This window comes from Mirounga angustirostris, unplaced genomic scaffold, assembly GCF_029215605.1.
Source record: "Mirounga angustirostris isolate CCGP_5_RB_7025 unplaced genomic scaffold, mMirAng1.0.hap1 SCAF_13, whole genome shotgun sequence".
Classification (NCBI taxonomy): Eukaryota; Metazoa; Chordata; class Mammalia; order Carnivora; family Phocidae; genus Mirounga; species Mirounga angustirostris.
The window spans coordinates 94,643,298-94,668,141 of record NW_026991721.1 but is presented as its reverse complement, the minus strand read 5'-3'; the positions used below and the strand labels follow the sequence as shown (position 1 = coordinate 94,668,141).

Genomic DNA, 24,844 nt, shown 5'->3' with positions numbered 1-24,844 from the left:
ACGGTCCAGCTGAAGCAGTAAAAACACGTGGCGACTAATCTGCTCAGAGTGCTTCCTGGGGGCAGGCCCTTCCCAAATCAAGATGCCGTCACTTACCAACTTCTCAAAGCTATTATTTATTCTGTACAAGTTTCCACTGGACATCAGACATTCTTCTACTCTTGCTTACATAGTAAACAAGTGCACATCAGCCCTTTGGCTCAGGTTCACAGGGCTTCCCTGGGGAAGGGGGTCAGGCCAGTTAAACTTGGGGCGTCTTTCTCTGATGCCTCCTTCTGGGAGCACTGGAAAGCTTCAGGCTCCAAGGGGCACAAGCTGGGCCCAGCCGTGTGGATGCACAGAGCTCTGTGCCTTGGTGCTGAACAGCTTTACTCTCTGTGAAGCACCGAGTTTTGTCCAACTACTCAGGGCAAAATCACGCCCGTGGGAAAGAATGGTACAGCTGAGGCAAGATGTCCCCAAACACCCAGGCTCCAGCTCCTGGTGTAGGACTGAAGACTGATGCCAAGAAGGGCTGAGGGGCGGCATGGGCATCCCTGAGAAACTCGGTCCAAAGGGCCTATGTCTAGGAGGCTCTGAGAAGGGGTGGGGGCACGAAGGTAAAGCACGTTAAAAGGGAATAAATTAAAGGTGAGAGAAACTCTAGGGATAAGGGGCTTGTGCTATCCTTCAAACAGCTGGGGGGAGTAGACCAGGGGTGGCTTAGAGGAAGTGGGCAGGAAAAACTTGATACACTACCAGAAGAAATCTCCTTCTACCTACTCTCCGCTCCACCTCACTGCAATGCAAACCGAGCCAGGGGCTAAGGGTATGACCCCCATCTCCCCCAGCGGGGTTGAACATGGCACTGGGGAAAAGGGAACAGGCTGAGGGTATTTCACGGAGGGGCAGTTACCCCCTGGTCCCCAAATGCTATAAGGCACAATTCTTGGAGGCAACTAGATTCCATCCAAAACATTAAAAAACAAAAAACAAAAAAACCCCAAAACTTGTTAGATCCCGGGTCTACTGTGGCTGTGCTTGGGGCCTGGCCAACACCCACCTAGCACCACTGGGGGCTAGCATTAGAAAAGCTGTACTTGAAGAAAAAAAACAAAACAAAAAAACCGACCAGCACAACGTCCCAGCTGTGAAGAGGTGTGAAGGAGAGCATCTCCAGTCTGAAAACTTTAGTTATGGTAATTAAAAAAAAAAAAAAAAGTTGGGTTTCTAAAAATCCAAATCAGCTTTTTTCAAAGTCGTCTCCTTGTCTGTCCCCCTGGAGTTAGCAGCGTTAAGAGGGCTCTTGGCTCATGGGTGTTTCTCTTGCTTCTGGACCGGTGAGCAGGGTCCAGGTGAAGACAGGTGCCAGGTTCGGGCGCCGGTGCTTCCAGGCAGCGATCCTCCCAGCAGGCTCCAGAGGGCGCTGTCTTCTCGGGAGGAACTGGGGGCTGGAAGGGCAGCAAGTGGACCAGGATCTTCTCCCCACAGACCCCCGTTGTTTATTACACACAGGAAAAAAACCACAAGCTTAAAAATAAAAACAAGAGAAGCCGAGGGGGCACTGTGCTGGCTCCAGGCTCTGTGTCCTGTCGATCTCCGGGCCAGGTGTGGCTCAGGAGCTCCCGGCTCCCTGCTCCAGACCCTGACCAGGCTGCAGCAACTCCTGCTCGGCAGCTTTAGTTTACTTTATTTTTCTCTTATTTGTCAGGTTTTTTTTTTTTTTGTCTTAAAAAAAAAAACTTAGGGTGTGGGGCCACCACGGGGAAGGGAGAAAGGGATGTAGCTCCTCGCTGCTACATGCGGGAGGGTGGACTGGCCAATTCGTAGAAGAGCAGATAGGCGTCGCTGGTGCGCACTTGGCTGGAGGACATGGGTGTGACGCTGTGGAGAGAGGGGTGGAGGGATGTCAGAGCCCCGGAGAGGGGGCCACCGGGACACACACGGAGTGGCTGACGGACCGTGAGGGCCCATCGCTCCTCTCCCTAGGTGTCCCTGAAGCCAACCTCTTTTGCTGTCTTCTAGAAATTCTGCAAAGGGGCAGTAGACTCGGACGTATTACACGGACTTTTGGCTCCGACTTCTATCCAAAGTGGAAGCCACACAGGTGGGTGAGATACAGGTGTCTGGCAGCCAGGAGCCCTGCCTGAGAGCTGTCTCACCTGGAGTCATTGAAAGTGTGCCATTCGCCCGTCACTGGACTCCGGCAGTAGGCCGTATAATGGCCGCCCATGGTGGTTCCAGAGTGATTGGACACAGCGTACAGGTTGTAAACAGCGTGGTCTGAGGAGGAAGTACAAGGTTTCAGGCCCCCCGAGCATTCCTTGCCCCACCCTCCCTCTCCTTCCTGCCTCTCTCCCTGATTTTATTTTATTTTTTATTTTTTAAAGATTTTATTTATTTATTTGACAGAGAGATAGCTAGAGCAGGAACACACGCAGGGGGAGTGGGAGAGGGAGAGGCAGGCTTCCTGCTGAGCAGGGAGCCCGATGTGGGACTCGATCCCAGGACCCCAGGATCATGACCTGAGCCGAAGGCAGACGCTTAACGACTGAGCCACCCAGGCGCCCGCTCTTCCTGATTTTAATAACTTGCTCTTCAGTAGCTTCCTTCTACCTCTTGGCCTCTCATCTGGATTTTAGGCACCTGGGCTTTGTTTCTGCCCTCCCAGCTGAAAATACTCACTGGTGTTTTCTGAGGCAAATTCTCTCAAGTCCAGGTCTCTTAGCGGGAAATTCACAAATGTTGTGAGCTTGCTGGTTCGTATCCTGGATTCTGAGAACCGCTTCAGATCTGGGGTTGACGTGAGTCAAGGACAAGAGAGGGTGGCGAGGGTAGTCAAAGTAAAGGGGACTGAGTCCTAAGAGGGTGAAGTGCTTCTCAGAAGCAAAAGAGCAAATGGGGAAAGGAAAGTCTACCAAGTTTCCTTTTTCCTACTCTGTCTGCCCTCAGTTCAGCCCCTTGTCATCAGTCACTACCTAAAGGCAAGCCCTTGCCATGGTGGATGGTAAGGATACGGAGCACCAAGATCTTTGGGAACCTCTGGATGGAGAACTTCTTTATACATCGTTTTCTGGCTCGGCAGCGACAGCATGTCTGCAAGACACGACAAACAGAGCTACAGAGGACTTGGGGGAGAAGTCAGCAGGCCGAGTCCAGTAACTCGTTGGCTGTATCTGCTGGTGACAGGTCTTTCCCAGAGTGGGCTCTTGGATGTGTGCTCCTGATCCCATGGAAGGGGGACTTACTGGCTTTTCATCGCCATCAAGCACATCCTCTTTGGTGAAGAGCCTCATGCAGTCCATTAAAGTTACCTCAGGATAACCTCGCTGGCAGAGACAAAGAGTAAAAGTCACAGAGATCGACGACACAAGAAGGTAAGAGGGGGCGCTTCCAACGTGGGGCAACAGGGGCACATACCTTAGCGATGGGCAGTGAGAGGTCCCAGAAGGGGTCAAAGACTGTAGAGCAGTAACCACAGTCTGTACACGTCAGGGAGCTCTTTAGCTGTCCAACGAAGAGATCTGCAGAAGAGATGGGACAGCAGAGCTTAAACCTGGAGAAGGAGCACACGTCTTCTCTGGGCTGTGTGCCTGCTCCGCGCTCCCGCCTCTGTCCCTGGGCCACCGGGCAGGAGGAGGGTCCCCTGAAAGGAGGGCTCTTAGGGCTTTTCACGCTCATGCTCTGCTCAGGCAAAAACAGTTAACAGAGAAAGCAGGCCTTCCTCCCATTCATGCGCTTACCCCCAATCCGACTGTCTTCCCGTTCTAGATATTTCCTCCACATCTGTCGTCCTTTCTCATCATCACTAGGAACCAGAGAGAGGGAGACAACCGGGTCAGAGCTCATGCCATGAGAAGTTTACGGGTCCATCAGTCTAACTCCTTAATATTTAAAATTCTCTCCAAATTATTACCCCCAAAGAAGTCAGCCAAAAACTCAAGTTCATTCTCCCAGCCAAAAACCCACAGCATTCTCCTCTTACGGAAGATGATCGAGGTTCTCAGGGTTGGACTTGGGCCTCACTGTCACTCGGTTCACCTCATTGTGGAGCCCATCCAGAAGAAAGCGAAGAAACTCCTGAGCATCTTGCTGACTGAGTCCAAAGGAAAGAGAGTGAGCACTACCTCTCATTCCAAGAACCAACCTGCTGTGGCTGGCACCCACCCCGGGGAGGACACGTCTGCAAGGCTCTTACTTATAGCCAACGAAGCGTGGCGCATATCTCTGGATCTGGGTCTTGAACTCAGATGGGCTCACCACCTCATTGGGGGATGAAGTCCATATGGTCTGGATTAGTTTTGCAAACTCTATCGGAAGGAGAGGGTAGAGAGGGGGCATGGAGGACAGGTGAGACATTTTCTGTAAGAAATTCAAACTAGAATTCCACCAAAACGAAGCGAGAGAGAGAAAAGTAGGAGGGATACATATAACATCCAGCTACTAATGTGGCCAAGAGCAGTGCGGAGCAAGTGTCCGGGACAGGACCCCTCACCTTCCATGAGGGCGGTGTGTGCATTGCTGCTGTGGCTGAGATCCCGCATGAAGAGCCTCTGCAGGCAATAATCCCTCAGCTCCCGGGTGTTGCTCAGGCACTGCAGAATGGAGTTCATGAAGCACTGCAAGAGATCACCCACTCCGTAAGACAGCCTGGTCTGCCAGGTCCGCTTACCTAGTACCGGAGGCCCTCTGGTTCATCTACCCCAGAAATGAACGCTCCCACAGCCTCAAGTTCCTCTTCTTACAAGGGAAAGGGGTGTCATGAGGCCAATTCCCACTGCCCGCACAGGTGATGTAACCGGTTATTGACTGTGGAGGTGTACAAACGGGTGTGGGCGAGCTGGACAGAAGTGGGGGGGAAGGGATGGATGTCCTTCAGGAGAAGGATCCAGGAAAGTAGCTGACCGTGAAGAGGGCAACTCCCCTTTAGTAGTGCTTCCTGCTGGGGGCCAGGAGAGAGGCAGAGCGCCAGCCATTCTGTAAAACCCACCAGCCAGGATGGGCAGGTATCAACTGGCCTCTAGAGGATAGGGAGTCAGCAGGAGCCAGGAGGGAACTTCTGGTCAGATGTCCATTGGGACAGTAGGAGGTGGCCTTAGGAAAGAAGTGGGCTGGGAAGAGCTCACCGTGTTCCCAAGGTTTCGAAGACCAGCCAGACCCTGGGCGCTCTTAGAATTCTGTAAGCAAAGAACACATGGCATATGAGGCTGAAGGCGAAGAGGCTGGGCCTGTGCTAGGCTTGCTCATGCAACTATCTGCTAGCTGGAGCCAGGAGCACCAGGCACACACGTTATTCTCTCTTCAACACACAACACAAATATTCTTCAAGGCTTTCCTTTCTCTTGTTGACATGTGTTTTCCCCCGATCTGTACATGCCTCTTCATTCTCTGCCATACTGGAGGCTGGAGATTAGAACTAGAGCCTAGGAATTCGTGTATTTGATTCCCGGCTACAGGGAACGCCGGGTCCCACATCCGGGCACTATCTCAAATGACCCACTTTTCTACCCCTAGATGTCCAATACATGAAGCAGCTGTCGTAACGGGCACTTCAAGGAGAGCTTGAAATGTTCAATGACAAAACATCTGAAGTGCGTTAAAGATCTTCAGCTGGGGAAAACTGAAGTTGGCCTGCCATTCTGAATTATCGGAGACAGGTGGAATTCCTTTCAGCTGAGCTCATCTCCTAAAGGCTGATTAAAGCCCGGGAGAATCCTCCTTGCCTGGCTCAGGTTTCAGCATCCTGACTGGTTCCTAGCTGGGAACCCATTTGACAGGCAGACTGTGGCCACGCAGAGGTAAGCACCAGGCTGAAGGTGCCACTCCTGTTCTTGTCCCTATTGTGGAGGCTGGTGAGGGGGGTTGGAGCGAGACAGCTGCTAGGTCCAGGTCTCTTGGCTAATTCTGGCCCTACCTCCAAGGAGACAGAAAACCTTCGGGCTCAAAGGGTTAAAGAAACAGTGTGCAGATGAGCCTGCCACCCCCTCTCTCAGGGAGGGGACCCGGCAGCCGGCAACTCTGGAGCAACACTGACTGGGGCATGCGTGGGGCCAGCTCAACCCCGATCAGAACAGGAGCCTGAAATAACTCAGCTAAAATTACTCATGCCGTGTGCTGACAGCCTCTGAGGCTGTCAGCAGCTCAAAGCCCATGAGGTTGTCAGCTCAAGGGGGTGGGGTGGGGAGAGGCAGGCTGAAGGAGGGCTTTTCTCAGGAATTGCCCTGCTGATCCCACAAGTAAGAGGATCCCTTCTTGCCAGTGATCAGGTCTAAAACTAACAGGTAGGAAAGGCAATATACTCCAACGAGAGACCTGGTTTCCACCTGCAGTTATCGAGCAAAGCTTATTGGCAGCAGGTGGGCATAAGCATCCTTGAACTCTGCCAGTGCTAGCGGTATATGGCCCCAAACACAGAATTTAAATCTTACCTTTCCGACAGTCTAAACCCTGATGTTCCAGTAAGAGGACCACAACAGAGATAATTCCCTGGACAAAGACCTTATCAGCATTTTCAGGGAAACCTGGAGAAGGACTCCCCCGGGGCCCAACAAAAACACTGAAGTCTCTGAGTTGCCCATTCGGAACTAAACGTTAAAGCCTGTCCACAACAGGATACCCGTCCTCCCCTCCCCCAAGATCCACCCTCACTCCTATTTTTGGCGGTGCTTGTTAGTTCTTACCCCCTGTGCCTCAGACAACATCTGTCTAAAGGGCTGTAGAAGCAAAGCCTGGTGATCATGTCAATGTGCACCAAAGTGGGCCTCCAGCTGAGACAGTCCCTCAGCCCTAATGGGGGCAGGGCAATGGAAAATTAGAGGCGCCTTTGTACCCAGGCACTTCCATGGTGTTGACACTTTTAACTCTGACCCAGCAGTGAGGGGCAAGAACACCACATCCCCACCTACGGTTACTGTTCTTGAGGCTCTACCTCTACTAATGGCCTGGCAGGTGGAGAGATGGGGAAGGCTCCTTTAAGGTTTTGCCCGGACCCTCTGTTTTTCTTTTTGTAGGGGGTGGGGGTGGCTCGTGCCTTTGTCTAAAATTTCCTAAGTTCAAAACTACTTGCCAATTTCTAAGCGCTCTGTGTAGAAGGCGGCTGGATGAGAGGAGTCGGAGGGTGGGAGTGGAGGGGAGAGCAGGGCTGTTCTATGCCCAGCCAGATATTCTTCTGCCATGAATAGGAAATCAGGAGCTCCAGGGAAAGTCAGCACTTTCCATTCCAGAGAGGAACAAAATGTCCCAGGAGTGACCTTTCTTATGGGGAAAACAATCCTACCTCAGGGCCAACAGGGAGAGGCTAGAACTGGAGAGGTCGGGAGAGACCCCACACAGCGAGCCTCTCACAGGGAGAGAAGGAAAGGACTCCAGCGGCTATGTGGAGGGCATGTGCCAAGGCTTGAAAGAATCTGGATCAAGAACTTCCTTAAAATTCGTCGTCAGCAAACCTAACCTTGACTTAGGGGCAACCACTGTTCTAAAAAGTCGATGCCACCTCCACGGTTAGTAAACAGACAGTATTCACCCTCCGTGAAGGAGCAGGGGGCTCAGGAAGAGCCCGCTCGGGCTTAATGGGGAGGAAGCGTTTGAGGAGGGGGGTCATATAAGCAAGGCTGATTGAGGTTTGTGTCTTCACACTCAAGACCCCCGTAAAGGGCTTTCCTGCTTGCTCCACCTGTGCCATGAGGGTCAGCCAGGGGTCCTGGCTGTGGCCAAGGAGCCTGGTGTGGCCCTGGCACGGGGCAGTGCACGCACTGCCAACTCAGGAGCTGGTGCCTGTTACATAAGATCCGTCAAGCTCTGGCCCCTTCTCCCTTCCCCAAGGGGGCAGTGCCCAACCTCCAGCCCCAGCATGACCCTGGGGTGGTACTTCATTTGAGGGATCCACTGCCCACTTAGCAGAACTGGGGGAGGGCCGGAAAGGAAGGGGAAGCTGCCTTCTTTCACCTGTCTGCGACTCCTCTGCCCTTCACAGGGTCAAAGGACCCCCGTTACCAACCCTTCGGAAGAGCGCCCTTTGGGACCAGTGAGGAGGGGGCGGCTCTTTCCCACCAGCCCTTCTTGCTGGGTTTTGGCCTTGGAGGAGTCACGGCCGCAGAGTCCAGCGTGCTGCCGGCTCCCTCACACAGCGAGAACTAGTCAAGGTTACGCTTTCCTGCACCTGTCCTGAGAGGTGCCAGGAATTAAGAGCCCAAGGGCCCGCGTCACGAAGAGGGAGAGGAAGGGGGGGGAACCTCAGGGGCTGGGACCTCAACAAGGGGAGGGGGCCGCGAGTAAGCCTGAGATCACCTGGGGAGGGGGCATTCCTTGCCAGGAGACCCTGGGAAAGGAGGGGTGGGGGCTGGGAAGAATCGGCCCCCCCCCAGCGGGGGGGGCGCGCGGCAGATGGGGGTGGGGGCGTCCGGGGGAGGAGGCGGAAGCCCAGTCCCTCGGCGTGGGGGTCCCGGAAAGGGGCCCCGCGTACCTTGGCTTTGTTGAGCAGGAGCCCCACGAAGGTGGAGAGCAGCAGGGAGGGGGAGAGCGGGGAGCGCGGCCGCAGCTCCTTGGCGAGGGCGGGAAAGGGGGAGGCCGGGGGCTCCTCGGGCAGGGTCACGGTGTACGAGGTGCGCATGCTGGGGGGCGGGCGGCGGGCTCGGCCCCACGCCTAACGTTGGCAGAGGGGGCGCGGGGGAGGACCGCGCGGTGCCACGGCCCGGACGCTGAGGCCGGCGAGGCCGCCACAAGACACCGTCCGCGGCGCCCGGCAGTAACCGCTCCGGCCGTCCGACCGCGCGCTCCTCCGCCTCAACCTCTCCGGCGCGCGCCGCCAACAGCCCAGGCGCCCGGCTCTAGCGCTCCGGCGACTGGCGGCCCCGCCGGCGCCTCGGGCCCCACGACGTCAGCGCCTGGGGGCGGGGCCAGCGCTGCGGCCCCGCCCCCGGGGCCCGCACGCGGCACCAAGCGCGGCCGAGGCCCCGCCCGCCCCCGCGCCTCCCGCGCTCGGCCCCCAGCCCGGGCCGCCCCCCGCCCGCTGACCCGCGGGCCGGGCCGCCGCCGAGACCCTACGTCCCCGGGAAGGGCGGGACGGGCGCGTCGAGCCCCGCGCCGGCCTCGGGGTCGGGACTCAGGAGGACCCCCACAGGACCGTATCAGCCCGGTGAGCTTTCCCCCCGGGCCGCTTACGGTTCCTGACTTTTGGGGGCTGCCGGGCATTTGGCGCACCCGGTGAAAGTTCCGTGCTCTCCTCGGGGCGGGGGAGGGGGGAATGCACTTGCGCACAAACTTTTGCACGTCGTTCGGGGGGGACTCAGGCCCTTTTGGAGCCCGACACCTACACAGCTCGCGAGGGTCGATGGGCCCCTGGGTTAGGAGCATGGATTTCCCTGGCGTCGGTACTGAGCCCGCCCCGCCCATCTCTCCCCAGTCCCGGTTGGTCCCATTATCAAGAGAGGCAGTGCTCCTATTTTATAAGTTACAAGAGGTCACTGTCCCATTTGGCCCCAGGGAAGAACATTTTCTGGCTGCTTCTGTCCAGTTACCCAGCTCCATCTCTCACGGAATCTGAAATTTTGATTTGTTTTGGGAGGTGGGAAGAAAGTACCAGGGCGGCGGGGAAGCAGGTGCTCAGCTGGGTTGGGGGCGAGCGTACTGCCCTGACCCTGAGGGCTTCGATGCTTGAAGAGCAGAGATCTTTGCGTTTTATTTCAGATGCTCCCCACCCCCACCCACCCCCACCCCCTTACCTATCAGGGACCCACACAGAATCTGCCTAGAGAAAGTATCTTGTTTGGAGCGCGCCGGCTATTTTTAGCCAGTATTTTTAGCATTTAAAAATACTCTGAGAAGCAGCAGCGTGTGCTGTTACTCATCTGTGGCCTCCTTCTGTTCCTCTTGGCATGCTCATCGCCACATGTACACGCGCCCTGCACACACGACTGCAGCCACATGGGGAGTATGTCCAGGACACATGTATGGAGTGGGCATGAGGCAGGAGCGGCAGGGCATTCTACTTGCTGGTCAGTGGGGGCACTGGTGTGAGGATGGTGAGCTCCCCAGTCCGTCCTCACTCTGTGACCATTAAATCCCCGGCGCACTGCGCCAGGCTTTCCTCCCTGCTTCCCTCTTTCTAGGCACACCCTTTCTAGTGAGTCCCACAGCGTCTGCCGCAACGCCTGCATTTGGTTACACCACACTTCTGCCCCCAAGCACCTAGAGCACCTGACTCTTGTGTCCAGTCCAGAAGCTGAGGTAGCTCTGTCTGTGAGGCTGTCTGTCCACAGGCTCTTTTCATTGTCATCACCCTCGCTCTTCGCTGATCCCTGCTGCTAACCAACCTGCTCTTATTTCTCTGCTTCAGCACTTGCCTTCTCTCACTTAAAAGACGAAACTGCCACTGATTAAGTACTTACTAAATGCTAGGCACTGGCTAAGTGCTTTATATAGATTATCCCGGTTAACTTGCATAATTAACACAGTGATGTAGGAACTATTATCTCTATTTTCTAGATGAAGGACCTTAAGTCCTGAGAGGCCAAATGACTTGCCAGAACCACAAAGCTAATAAATGACAGTGTGGGGCTTTGAACCCCAACCTGTCTTACGGCAAAACCCGTGCTTTTAACGATTACCAGAAGATTCTGGAATGCTCTTCCTGCTCCCTGCCAATTACCTGCTTGTAAAGTCTGCTCAAAACTTGTGTTTTCCACCAAGCCCCTCTCTACAGAACTCCATCCAGCTCGAAACACCCCATTACTGCATACCCCCCTGTCTCCTGGCGTTCTGCCTTCACTGTGTTAATTTATCTTAATATGTTTATTTTTGTTTTATAAGTGTCTTTAAGGCTTCTGTAAATGGTTTTAGATCCTGTGTGGCTTATGCCATCACACTGAAAGCTCCTCAGGGGCAGGGCTGTGGGTTCTCTTAGTGGGTGCTTAAAAAATGGTGTTGATCTCATCTCTAAGTGGGGGCCAGACCCGGCTCTGGTTGGGTATCCTGCAAGTGCCACTGAGCCTCACAGGGTGGGGTGCGTCCGGATTTGCCCGTTGAATAAGAGTGCTGTGGTGAGCACTGTCTTAACAGCTGCTTGCCCACCGGAGCGTTTGGCCTCCTGCCCCATGACTTAGGCCAGCAATGTGAGTACTCCCACCCGAGGACATCCTGGCGTTCTGCAAGCATGCTCACTCCCTCTTTCCTGGGAGGTAGAAGGTTAGGCGCATCCTAGGAGCAGGGAGGCCCCGATGAGGAAAGCTACCTGCAGGGGAGCTCTTTGAGAAGCCTGGGGTGAGGGGAAAGAATTAATCTAGGGTCCGGTCTTGTCGAGCAGGTCTGACTGCTGTAGGACACAACCAGCAAGGCACTGTGGCTCATTTCTCAACTGGCCAAACCCCCATGACACCCCTTCTCCTCAGTGCCATTTCTTGAAGTGGGATGGGGAAAGGATGTAGTCTTCTGGGATCTGAATCTGGCTCAGGCTCCATGACTCTCTGCCCCAAATATGCTGATCTGATCTGAACAGGACTCATTCCTACAGCCTGAGGCTGCCATTTCTCAGAATCTGTGCTTGGCCTGTCTTCCCTGTGGTTAAGAAATCTTCTTCACCTCAAATCCTTTTTGGCATGGATGGAGTATAAATAAATTAGAGTCTGGGTTAGCTCTGAGAGGGCAGGACTGAGAGTGTATCTGGCTTCCTCAGGTCTCAGTGGTGGCTTGGTTCAAGGGTTTTGGAAACACTGCTCAGACCCAGGCGAATGCTTCCCCGCAAAGCATGCACCTGTCATTACCCTCACAAGTGGATAGACTGGTGGCTTGATTGACTGATTGAACTGGTAGGGGCTCAGAGTCCTTGTTGGGGGTTGGGCTTTCAGGCCACAAGTGCCCCTGGGGACAGAGGACCCTCTGCTTCCCTGCATCAGTCCGACCCCAGGAGGCCAAAAGCTCTGTACTCTTTCGAGCCCTACGGCAGGCTGGCCTCAACCAGCTGGACTCCAGAGGCCCACACACTTCCCTCTCTCGCTTTTATTTCTGTGTGGATGCCAGTTTTACCTATCCATTGAGGTGAGAGGGTGCAGGGGGCCACGTGTGCAACTCCGGGCCCTGAACATGATGTTCATTTCTGTAGCTGCTGGTCAGTGAAGCGGCTCCCCCACCACGGGCAGGGAACATTTTGCCAGGCTTGGATTAACTTCGGCATTGCTGAGCCCCACCCCAGCACCATGTTACCTCATGAAGACATCCTGGAGCGGGGGTGGAGGAGAAGGCAGGGAGGACGATGCTGGGAGCGGACTGAGAAACTGCACCCGGGTAAGGCAGCACTGGGGCCCCCAACCAGGTCACAGCGCATAGCCTATCTTCAAGGGATGGAGACCATGGGTGCCTTGCTGACTCTAAACATAAGCCCAGATCGCCTGTCCTTTCTCAGCAGCTAGTACTGGCCCTGGCCAAGGGACCCTTTGGCTTAAGGTCTCCTCTGAGCAACCTTCCCATGCTGTCAACAGAGATTCAGGCCCTCAGGAAGTTCATCTTCCTTAGGGCGGCTGAGTGGGTGAGGGCATCCCCAGGGTCTCGGGCTGCTAAGCTGGACAAACAAGACAGCGGGGATGCACTTCAGCGTGGCTGAATAAACAGAGAAGGCAGGGGAGGAGAGAGGAAGGTCACACTTCTCCACTTCTCACCTGGGACCTCTAGGACAGTTCCTGCCGCCTTCAACTTGTTCTCTTTGGAGTAACCCCTGCTCACTGCAAGGCAGCAGTTAAGTTCAAAGTCCCACCCAAGAGTAAAATCACATGACCTCCGCTTATATAATCTCCCTGTCACTGAACAGCTGGGAACCCAAGGCTTCGGGAGATGAGTCAGCAGCCCCTTGGCAAATAGGACCCAGGTACTCTAGGTTCCCAGACCTTTTGCTCCTAGCAACAGGTTTCAGAGCAGAGGGCAAGGGTTTGGAAGAGGCCGTGTGGGGAGAATAGGCCGGCAGGCTCTGAGCCTCACTCCCTGGTTTTGCGTCTGAGCAGCAGGTTCTCGGCTTGATGACTGCTCTGGAGGGCCCTGGGCCAACCCCAGCGTTTCTTGGGGGAGAGTGGAGGGTGGCCTGGGCAGGGCAGCGCAGGGCCGGTGTGAGGGCAGGGCTGAGGCTCCAGGCAGAATGCCAGGGCTGGGGAGGGAGCAGTTGGAGGGGTGGAGCGCAGGAGGATTAAGATGGACTGTAGGGCTTAAAGCACAGCCCTGGCAGGGTTCAGTGGGAACAGCTTGTCCTTCCATAGGCCCAGGGAACAGGACAGGTGGGGCGGAGGGGGGCCATAACCAGGCTGGGTGCTTGGGCTCCTGGCTTTCTGCAGGGCCAACCCACCTGGCCTGGCTTGGAGTCCCAACAGGTGATGAATGGGGTGGAAAGTGAAAGCTTTTTTTTTTTTTTTGCCAGTTCTGAACTATCAGCCCCTCCCCTTCGATCTGTCTGCATTTTAAACAGAAGGTGGAGCCTGGGGCAGCCCTCATTATCCTAGGCTGAGCTGCACCCCCCCCCATAGACTGGTGTTTTGTTGGTGCTTATGCAAGCATGGGGGGGGGGGTTCAGAATTTACGTCCCCCCTGTAACAGTCCTTTACTTACGCTCAGCTGAGTCTGTAATATTCTAAGTTCATGTTGGCTGTTGCTATAAATGAAGGGAATGAGCCTGGTTAGAACTGTTCTCCCTGTTTGGGGCCTGCTTTTGACTTTCCTTTGTGAATGTCAACTGTAGTTCAAGTCGGTTACCCAGAGAGCCCCTGGGGCCAGGGCCACCCCAGGGGACCCCAGAGGAGTCAGATCACGCTGGACCCTGCCACATGATACAAGGGTGGTCCCCTCCCCGCTCCACTCAGCTGCCAAATGCCCCTTTTCTGTCTTCTCCTTTTCTACCAACTCTTCCATAGCATTTTATAGGTTTCGGATTCCTTCACGTCCACTGTTTGCTTTGAGCCTCATGACAGCCTGTGAGGTAGGCAGGGCAGGTACGACCCATCCCTTTTATGGATGAGGAAACAGAGCTCAGATGAGAGGTGTCTAAGGTTAAAGAGGCAACCTGTTCCTTTCAGCCTTAGGTGACCCCTCCCTTTCCCACCACCTATGACACCTAACGACACCTGGGGCTGCCTCCTATCACAACTATTATAAGAACTTATTTCCCCAAGTAAATTGTGAGTGCACTGAGGGCAGGGACCATGGCTTGCATCTTTCTTGCCCCCACAAAAGCACCTAGAAGGGTACAAGGAGGACTAACATTTACCGAGCACCTACTATGTGTCGTACAACCTTTGATTCCTCACAGTGATCTGTGAAGTGGGAACGATGGACACTCATTTTATCGAGGAAACAGGTTCAGAAGTTAAGCAACTTCTCTGAGGTGGCACTGCTGGTAAGCTGAGCCCCGAAATGAATAAATGTGAAGTTTAGATCCCCAGATGGAGATCTGAAAAGACACTGGATCCACTTTTAGAAAGAAGTGGTGCAGGCCCCACGGGCAGGGTTGTTCTCACCTCAGGAGATGGAGTCGGCAGCAGGAAGTAAGGCTGAGAGCGGTGAGGAGGGGAGTGAGGCTGTATCAGGGTCTGACCCATGAGGGGCCTTGCCCATTGGCAGTGTCTTCTTGAATGTGACTTAGGGGGAGACACTAGCTGCACCGTAGGGTGTTCCTAGCTACTTAAGTGTGCTGTGAGCTATTTCTGGATGGGAAGGAGGGATGTTAGGGTGGCTGAGTTTGCCTCAGGGCAATCTGCCACCCCTCTGAGGTCTTCTCTCAAAACTCTCCTCATCTGGCCCTGGAGGTAGAGGAGGGGCTGGGGTGTCCCCTGTGGGGGAGGAGGGGGAAGGCAGCAGACTCCAGGGAGGGAGGGTTGAGATACGTCTGTGTGAGAAAGAGGCAGAGTGCCAATGGAGTTTGACCCCCCATAAAGGAGAAGACCCTGCTCTCATGATTGAGGCTGAGCGTGGGTCTGCAGTTTAGTCTGTGGAGAGCAGGTTTTCAAACCTAAGCATGCTTAAAGGTTACCTGAAGAGCTTATAAGAAGGACAGAGTCCCAGGCGTATTCCTAGAGAGTTTGATTCAGGGGATCTGGGTGGGGCCCAGGCCCCTGAATGATTAAGCCCTGCAGGTGATTCCTGCAGACTTTACTTTAAGGAACACTGTGTACCGTAAAGAACCTTTCTCTTCTGAGCAAAGGGAGGGAGCCTCCCAGAGGCCTTTAGGACCCATCCACTAAGAGCTACTTTCTGATTGCCGCTGAGATGAGCCACACCAGCCACATCTAAGTGAATCATGCTCCAGTCCAACCACATGTCCCTCTGAGAGTACATACTTCTCCCAGGCCAGGTCTCTTGTCCCCCACTTGTCTTCCACACCAGCCCTCCAACGTAGCCAGCCATGCCCTGTCAGGTTCTGAATGCTCTGGCAGGCACCAACTTTTGTATCACCCATGGCCCTTCACAGACAGCCCAGCAAGGCCAAGACTCTCTAGGTAATGTTATCAAAGTTGTCCCCTCTAGCCCTTTAGTTATGACAAGCTTAAAGATCTATGACCCAAAGCCCTGTGCCTATCTTGCACCCCTGCTCCATTTATCTGGACAAGTCCACTAAGCAGCATTTATTTCTTGCTATGGCACAGCTATTATTTCCAAAAGGCACCTGTCCTAGAAGTAGGGGACTGGTACATAAGATAATGAAGGAAACACAACACCCAGCTGTCCTGCCCATTGGCTTGTTTATCTGCCCATCCATCCATCCATCCATCTGACCACCCACCTATCCATCCATCTACCTATCCATCCATCCATCCATCCATCCATCCATCCATCCATCCATCCATCCATCCACCCATCCACCCACCCACCTATCCATCCATCCATCCATCCATCCATCCATCCATCCATCCACCTATCCATCCATCCACCTATCCATCCATCCATCCATCCATCCATCCATCCATCCATCCATCCACCCACCTATCCATCCATCCGTCCATCCACCCACCCACCTATCCATCCATCCACCTATCCATCCATCCACCCACCCACCTATCCATCCATCCATCCATCCACCCACCCACCTATCCATCCATCCACCCACCCACCTATCCATCCATCCATCCATCCACCCACCCACCTATCCATCCATCCACCCACCCACCTATCCACCTATCCATCCATCCATCCATCCATCCATCCATCCATCCATCCATCCATCCACCCACCCACCCACCCACCTATCCATCCATCCACCCACCCACCTATCCATCCATCCACCCACCCACCTATCCACCTATCCATCCGTCCATCCATCCATCCGTCCATCCGTCCATCTGTCCATCCACCCACCCACCCACCCATCTGTGCAATCAGTAGATTAGCTGAGCTCTGCGCAGTGCCAGGCACATGGGGAGGCATCTAGAGATGTGATTTCTTTCTTATCCTCTGAGAACTTCCCACCTGATGGGTACACCAATAACTAAAGAAAAGGCAGAATGTAGTCAGTGCCCCAGAGAGGTGTGTTCACAGATTAGATGCAAGCGAGCCCTTACTGTCCCTGGCAGAGCCTCTTCCCTCATTCTAGTCCAGGCAGGACTGGAATACAGAGGTATGGGATTGTCTAAAGCCTTAGACAAAAATGTCTCCGGCATTTTCCCCAAAGACACATGAAAAGCACTGCCGTCCAGACATCCTGGTCCTGAGCCGGGACTGGTGCCCATCAGAGGGGCGTCCCTGTCCCCCTGATGTCTTATGCCCGGATGGTAAGCCAGGTCCCCAGGCTGGGAAGTAAAAGCCTGAGCAGGAGGAGAGATGCAGCCAGAGCAGGGAGGCCTCTCTTACCACAAGGAGCACTGGCGGTTTGGGGGCCTCAGCATTCAGTCCAGGATGGTGCAGGGCCTGCGGGAGACCCTGGCATGCTGGGTGGCAAAGCGGAGGGTGAGCACTGCAGTGTATGTGGGGGTAGCCGACCATTTCCAGGAGCACTGCTGGATCGGCGTCCAGTGCATGGGTCGTGAAATGGGTTTCCTAGGGAGAGTGGGAAGGCCCCTGAACAAGGCACCGAGCCACAAGGATACCAGACATGCTGAGATGACCTCTCCTGCTAGAGCTGCAGGAGCAGCCGTCATGAGGTCTGGGAAGGAGAACTTTGCCTCCGATCATCAGTCAGATGGGGAGTCCTTCCCTCAATCTGGGTCTTCTACATCATCTGCTGCCTCCCCAGCCCATCACCGGATCCCCAGGGGGCAAACTCACCATGGTCTCTCGCCCTGGGGAGCTGGAGCGGCTGGACCCAGGGGCCTGGCCCTTGCTCTTCTCCCACAGACTGTAACGGCCACTGGGTCGGTAGGTGGGGCTGAGGACTTCGGGGACTCGTGAGGGAGGGGCCTGCGTGGGCACCTGAGGTGCACTGCCCTTTCGGCCATAGTTCTCCAGGTAGTCGGCCAGGTACTCGGAGCGGCTGGCTGCCTGGTAGAGCCCCTGCAGGGTACAGAGCTCCTTGCGCGTGCGGGCCAGCAGGGGGCTGCGGCCCAGGTTCCCAGGGTCCATCCGGTAGCTATCGGAGGTCCGGAGGCTGGAGAAATCCCGGGCCAGGTCTGATTGACTGTTCGACTTCTTTTGGGCCAGGGTTCCACCCTGCTCGCGGGCAGTCACAGGCAGGTAGCTGAGGGAGTTGTTGGTCACTCCATAAGGGAATCCGCTGCCCCCGCTGAGTCCACTCCCTGAAGGCCGCTCAGTGCCCCTAGTCTGACTCTCGGCCCGTTTACCGCCCCCAATGATGTCAGGTCTCAACAGGGGGCGGCCCCTGTCATAGTCCAGGATGGAGGAGGGACCATAGGTACGGGGACGGGTGAGGAAGCTGGTTGGGGGGCCTGGCTTAAAACCAAGCTTCTCCTTCTCCAGGAAGGAGGCAGCCAGGTTGGCCCCGTAGGAAGAGGGAGTGTAGGTGCCATAGCCCGATTTGGCATAAGGGGCCTCTGTGTAGCGGGCCGATTCTGTGTAGCGCTTCAGGGTGGAGGAGAGCTGGGACATCCTTCAGGGCGGCACTCAGTGGGGACTGGGAGCCTCATGGGCTGAAAGGCAAGGAAAGCAGTTGTCAGAGGGCCCTGCCAGCTTTCAGGTGCCCCCATATGTGCTCTTCATCCCCAGCTGGCGGGGACCATAGATCTCAGCCAGAGACCACACGGTCCATTTCCACGAGAGGCTGGCCCACCGCTGAGAAGCACACCTATGCACATGTGTACACACACACGCACCTGTGTATTCACACCTGAGTGAGAGCACAAGACGTGAGCCGGCTTTTACAAACCACACAGGGCCGTCAGTCATCAGGCTGCCCCCTTGCAGAGCCCCAGACATGAGAGTGGGGGCTGCCCTCCCTCAGCAGCCCTCCAGGTCACCCATAGTATTCCAGCCCAGGTCTCATCTGCTTCCTCTCTTCAGCGTTCGGGGGAGGTGCTACCGCTCTCAGTCCCTGGATTGAAAATGCTGGACATTTTAAGAATTAAGTCTTAATTCTTCCTGCTGAAAAGAGGGGCAGGAATCCTTTTGGAATCATACATTGTCTGAGCTGGAATGGCCCGAGGATCATTTGGTCAGATCTCTGGTGAGGAAAAGGAGGCTCAGGAGAGGAAGCAGTGGGGGCTAGGAGAGGCGGTGGTGAGTGAGCATGTGGTAGAAAGTGGACTTGACCTCAGTCTCCAGATCTAATCCCACAGTTCTTCCCTGGACACGGTCACCTGCTGTGGTGGGGAATCTTCGTGTGGCAGAAACTACCCTCTTTATGGATCTAACTCACGTGTTCTATGTGGAGTTGGGGTCCTGTGGCCTCCCAGGGGTTCCTCTACCGACATCCAAGTCATCCAGCTCATGGTGATGACTTGTGCAAAGGGGGCCCCCTAGAGGCTAAAATCCTTCACTACAGCAGTACTCCCTGTCCCCTCACCCAGCTGCAGCAGCTGGGGTGGGTCTGGTGAAGGCACACAGAAATCTCTGAACTGAGGAGTTGTAAGGGTCCTAAAGAGTCATCTGTGTTTGTTTTTTTTCTTTTTTTTTTTTAAGATTATTTGTTTATTTGAGAGAGAGAGAAAGCGAGAGACAGAGTATGAGTGGAGGGGGAGGGGCCGAGGGGAGGAAGAATCAGACTCCCTGCTGAGGAGCATGACCTGACGACTGAGCCACCCAGGCACCCAAGAGTCATCTGTTTTAACATCTCCGTTGTACAGATGGGAACAGCGACACTGATTTGCCCAAGGTCACAACTAGCAGAGCCAAGATTGGAATTCAGGTCTTTCAGGTTTCTAGTCCAGTGCTCTTCCTACTGGACCTTGATTCACCCCTCCCCATCAAGTTCAGGCTCACTTGGGGACCACCAGAGTCCTCCCCATCACTCTAAGTGTGAGGCTTCATCTAAAATGGAGCTGGGGGGCAGGCAAAGGTGCTTTGGAGGGAGGAACAAGTAGGATCAGGACCCTTTCTTTGAGGACATCAGGGGTTCTTGGGGGCTCCTGCGGGGGTGGGGGCGGGGCAGGGCCCTCCAGGAACCTCAGAGTAGTGGTACAGGGCTCGTTTTGGCTTGCCCCATGACTGGCTAGCTGGGTGGTTTTGCACTAGTCATTCAGCCCCTCCGAGCCCCAGTCTCCTCACCTGTACAATGAGTATAATTATCATCATTATGGTTCCTACTTCACCGGGTTGTTGCGAGGAATAAATGAGTTAATAACATGTGGAAGCCCTCAACTCTGACAGTAATTATCATCTCTTCCCCCAACCCCTGCCAGGCTCTGGGCCCCTCCTTCATAGGCCTATAATAATGTCAGGGCTGGCCGTCTCTCAGCCTGGCCGGCTTCTCACCTCAGCCCAGGGCGCCAGGCTTCCCTTGCATCCCTCAGTGAGATGTGTGGATGAGCAGGCGGTGGGCAGAATCTAGCCATGCTGCAGACACTGGCTCGGGCAGCCCACAGCCTGCCCCAGCCTGGCAGCCCCGCCCATTTGGGCAGAGAGGAGCTGGTGCCAAGCCCCAAATGCTGATGGCTTGGCAGAGAGCCCCAGAAACTCAGTCCATGCAGGGCGTGGGATAGGTGCAGGGGTGGGAGATCAGCAGGTGGCAACCTCCATATGGATCCCAGAACAGAACTTATAGACCCTGCCAGAGACCAGCAGCAGTTTTCAGTGTGGGCTGGCTCAGAAAGGCCTGGTCTACATTTACACTTTTCCCATCTGGCCTGGGGACCCCCATCTTCGTATACATGCCCTTGCCCACTGTGCTTCCACCTCCAGCACAGCTCCCACTCCTTTCTAGGAAAAAGTAACTGGAGGGGGACCTTGTGCAAGGTAAGAGGGGAACCACAGCTCTCCTTCCATCTGCTTGGCTTTCTGGGGTACAGAGAAGAAAGAGCATGAAGGCTGAGGGAAGCCGGGGGAGACACAGACAGAGGCACCGGGACGGGGGTGTGGGACGACTCCTGCTCTATTTCGCTTTGGAGAAACTCCATCAATAATTCAAAGTAAAAGAGACTCCAGGTCTCAGGAACTGGGCTCTGGGACACCGGGCAGCCAATCAGATATGGCCTGCCCCCCCCCCCAGGCATGAGCTCATGCCTCCTCCCCATGGCTCTCACTCCCCCTCCTCCACACTAAGGCTCCCAGGGAATTGGTATTCTGCAGGCAGTGCCCCAAACTCGTGACCTCTCCTGGCCCCGCTAATGACGCAGAAGTGCTGGGGCCAAACAAGGTACAAGGGACAGGGACAGACAGCCCTGGGAAGGCCTGCAAGTATTCCTTGGGAAGGGTTGGGGCTAGAGGTGGAGTCACACCTTGACTCCCAGGAGGCCTCCTAAATCCCCGCTCTCCTGTCTTCTCCAATCTGGCAGGCAAGTGGCAGACCATCCCCCATCCCCACCTTACCACAGCAGCCCTGGGGGGGTCATGCCATCACCAAGAGCTCCCTGGCAGCTGCATTTCAGTGCTGACACCGGGCTTAGGGTTCCCCTGTCCGGGCAGAGGGTCCCTACTGGGGCTGAGGCCTTTAGCATGCCTATCCCCTCCCCTAACCCCTAGTTTCACTCTTGAGAAAAGTGTCAACACCTTCCAGGTGAGCCGAGACAGCTTGGGTTGGTGCCCCTTGGCATTACCTGGCATGGCTGTCCCTGGAGACCGCAGAACACACCACGGGTGGGAGAGCAGGGTGGGCCCAGGCTGTAGCCTTGCTGCGCAAGACAGGGACAGGACGGGCACTCACATGGCTTTGAGTCTCCTCGTTGCCACAGGAACGGCCTGGACTGAATGGCCCTTTCATGGGGCAGTGGGAGGTGAGCCGATTGGCTGGGATCCCCCGTCTCCCTCTCTGCCGGGCGTGGGGCCCCTGCTGCCCGTCTCCTTTTGCTGTTTACCCAGAGCTGGCAAGTATAGGCATGTGGCTCTAGGCAACTCCTCCCCAGGTGCCCGCCACCTCGGACAGCAGGGGCACTCCACCTGCCAAGCTCCTCCTTCATGTCATCTCTTCCCCGGGCGACTCCGCTCTTCCCTGCTCTGCCAGAGCTCCCCCTCACTTTGCTCAGTTTCCCCCTCTTGGGAGGTCAGCTGCATTCCCTGCACAGAGCGCTCAGCTTCCTGAAAGGACATGTGAGCCCAGCGACCATGACCGGGCCAGCAGGCACCGAACACCTCCGGCCTGGGCACCGTGCTGAGCGCTTCACCCGCAGCTCCTCGCAGGTCACGCAGCCTTCCCTGGAGCACCGCCTGCCCGCCCGGTGCTCCTATAAGTGCACTTCCTGCCCGGCGTCCCCAGAGCCTCCGCGCAGTTTTAGGTTTTAATTCTTTCGGAGAAAGAATTTAAACTTAGAAGCATCGTGTGAAGGTTTAATGATTTACATTAAATCGAAGTTAGTATTTTTATTCGAAATTCAACAAATAGACAAGGAATGAAATAAACTTTTAAATGAACCGTTTAGCTTTCCTATTTGTGAAGTTCCTGAAGTTTGAAACTGCACGAAGACTTTTGGGACACCACGTACCAATGTGCTAATCCTCACGATCGCCCTCAGCAGTGGGTGCCATCCTTTTTTTTTTTTTTTTTTTAAGATTTTATTTATTTTTTGACAGAGAGAGAAGCAGTGAGAGAGGGAACACAAGCAGGGGGAGTGGGAGAGGGAGCAGGGAGCCCGATGCAGGGCTCCACCCCAGGACCCTGGGATCATGACCTGAGCCAAAGGCAGACGCTTAACGACTGAGCCACCCAGGTGCCCCAGTGGGTGCCACCCTTATGCCCACTTGCGGATGAGGACACCAGCGTTGGCGGAAGGGACGTGGATTTCCCAAGGTCGCACGCAGCAGCGTGGGACTGGCACCTGTGCTCTGCCCCCCTGGCTGCCGCCCTGAAGCCAGCGCCCCCCACCTCACACTTCCCTGGCCTCTCCCTGAGCTGGCACGGGGCAGGAGGACGCAGGCATCCACTGTCTAGGCCACGGCGTGGCAGGTACAGACTCCCGGAGGAGGCGGCCCTTCGAGTTTCCACTGCGGGCAAATGAAAGCGAAGCCAAGTGCAACCTGAGCATCAGTACAATTCTGATCAGCCAAGAGATGGTCCAGGAGGCCTCCACTGCCCCCGCGGCGCCGAGCTCCCGAGCGTTTCCCGGGCACTGGCATTTAGCGCCAGTCAGGGCTCTTGGCCCGAGGCCTGGTTATGGGCATGGCCCCCAGCCTCCTACTCTTGCTGCAGCTTGGCCCACTCCCCAAGGTCCCCAGGCTAGATGAGTCAGGGGTTAAAATGAGCCCTGTCTCCCTGGGGCAGCCAACCCCCTGTGCGTCAGCAACTGTCATTTCCTGTTGCTCAGGAGAAGGGCTCCCTAACCTGCCCAGCCAGGGGAGGGACTGGCTCCCCAGGAATCGCAGGCACTCCTGGCCCCCAGGGTAGGGGATGGGTAATGCCCCACATCCCAGCAGCCTTCATGGCCCCTCTCTTCCCGGATCCACTCTGCTTTCTGGGGTGAAGGCATGCCTTACTGCTGGCTGGACAGAAAGCCCCTAGCTGGCTTTCAGAGGCGTGCCTCAACAGAGATCAGTCCTTCCCTCCTACCCAGGTGTCCAGGCCAGGTGAGTGGGGAGTCCCAGCCAGTCCCGCCGGGTGCTTGGGAACCTCCACAGTGGTGACCTCAGAGCTTCCCAAAGCCACTTGCTAACACCCTTGGAATGAGGCACTGCTGATGTGCTGACCTTGAAAGATAAAGAGGGCTAAGAGAGGGGTCCTGTCTCCCTTCATTGACACTCTCTGACCCTCACTCCTATCTGCTTGGGCAATGTCTGGGCGCAAGCATCAACTCCTAGGTTGAGGGATGTCCTGGCAGGTGTGGTGGATGCAGGTTGGGTGGAGGACTCAGGTGGGGGCTGTTTGTGCTTGTGGATCTCTGTGGACACCTCTTAGTCCCCGGCAGCCTCAGTCTGCCCCCTCCCCTCCAGCCTATCACTAGTAGCTCTGTCTCTCAGGGGCTTGCACCCAGCGGCCTACCAGTTTAGTGCCTAATCCTCTTGCGTGCCTTGGAAAGGGACCTTTCAAGAGAATTTGGGTCCATCTCTGTCTCTCTTGCTCCCAGTAGTTGCCCAAGGGCTGGGAGAGGGAGGAAGGGATGAGAGAGATTGGAGATGAGGGCATGATCCTGACTGGTGGAGTAGGGGGTGGGCCCAGGGTAGAATCTCTACAGCATGCTTCTTGATTTCGGATTTGAAGGGGGTGGCCATCTCTGCACTTCCAAGGAAAGGGAAAGGAATGGGTCTCCGGGTGGTATTGGTATCCTTAAATTCTCTTTCCCAATCACCTCTGTGGGGAGCTCTCCTGGTGCCACCACCCCAGGGGAGAGTCCCAGTCTCCCTCCATTTCCTCCAGGGCTTGTCTTTCCTCTGTCCTTGCTGCCCCTGCCTGCCTCCTCTGAGCCTTCGCCGACCGTCTTGCCCCAAGCACCCTCCAGGCCCAGTTGAGCAGCCTATCACATGCTCCCCCAAACACACTGGGCTGTCTGGACAGGGCCACATGAAGCTCACAGTACAGGGGCAGCTACTGACCTGTGTCCGGGGGCACTGGACAGGATCTGGGGGCTTCTCCTTCCCCAGAGAGGCAGGGAGCGCGGTGGAGAGCCCAGAGGCCGGAGTCTGACTGGGGCTGGGTAATCCGGAGCTCAGGTTACCGACTCCGATATATATAGTATCTTATCTGACCTCACAGAGATGGCTAGCTCAACTCACTTGCATTCCAAGCCCGGGGAGAATTAAAGGGGCAGTGGCAGGCCCTCCCTCGAGGTGCTGCCCTGATGGGCCAGTGCCAGGCGAGGAGATGGTGCAAGGGCTCTCTGAAGGGGGGACGTCCTGAGGTGGAACAGAAGGGGGATCCAAGGGGAGACAAGTGGAAAGAGGATAGAGGGATGGGGGTGCAATGGAGAGATGAGGAGGAAGCCTCGGTGCTAGTCCAAATCCTCCCTTTCGAGGTGGAGTAGACCTAGAGATCCGGGGGCGCACAGGTAGTGAGAGGCAGGTGGGACCTGCCCTCAGGTGTTCAGTCCAAACTCTTTTCTAATGGACCTCTATGCCTGGGCTGGTAGTCCAGTTCTTTCCCTTTTATTGGCTCTGAGACAGTGGGCAAGTCATGTAAGCCGTCTGAACCTTAGTGATTTAATCTGTAAAACAGGAGTAAAAAGTATAATAATGCTATACCTCACAGTTGTGAGGATTAAATAACATAATATTTGTAAATTTCCTGGCATACGGTAGAAGTTCAATAAATGACAATAATGATTATACTGAATACTTCCACTCATTATTCTAATTAGTGGCAGAATTTGTAGTCGCACCTACCACGGAAGCCTTCCCAGGGAGAATAGGGCCCCTGGCCACCCCTTGGGAGTGC

At 55.4% G+C, this 24,844-nt stretch overlaps 1 protein-coding gene and 1 long non-coding RNA gene across 5 annotated transcripts in view; one reads left to right on the top strand and one right to left on the bottom strand.

Moving 5' to 3' along the window:
* Positions 1-100: 100 nt before the first annotated feature.
* Positions 101-24,096, bottom strand: USP2 (ubiquitin specific peptidase 2). 3 transcript variants are annotated; one of them, XM_045894840.2, is made up of 13 exons: positions 24,007-24,096; positions 17,206-18,023; positions 5,106-5,156; positions 4,475-4,598; positions 4,178-4,289; positions 3,965-4,075; positions 3,723-3,787; positions 3,400-3,503; positions 3,228-3,308; positions 2,997-3,075; positions 2,665-2,772; positions 2,142-2,262; positions 101-1,863 (listed from the first exon to the last, which is right to left on the bottom strand). In XM_045894840.2, exons 2-13 carry the CDS (start codon positions 17,980-17,982, stop codon positions 1,776-1,778), a joined length of 1,821 nt encoding a protein of 606 aa, XP_045750796.1. In that variant the 5' UTR covers positions 17,983-18,023; positions 24,007-24,096; the 3' UTR covers positions 101-1,775. The 3 variants fall into 3 exon arrangements, with proteins under 3 accessions (XP_045750796.1, XP_045750798.1, XP_045750797.1); XM_045894842.2 differs by lacking the exons at positions 17,206-18,023; positions 24,007-24,096 and adding an exon at positions 16,792-16,938; XM_045894841.3 differs by lacking the exons at positions 17,206-18,023; positions 24,007-24,096 and adding an exon at positions 8,441-8,826.
* The window catches only part of LOC123857729 (uncharacterized), a 259,889-nt gene continuing 243,983 nt past the window's right edge, over positions 8,939-24,844 (top strand). For both annotated transcript variants that reach the window (XR_010407092.1, XR_006793954.3), the window contains exon 1: positions 8,939-9,112. This is a non-coding gene — a long non-coding RNA (uncharacterized LOC123857729). The remainder of the gene's footprint in view (positions 9,113-24,844) is intronic.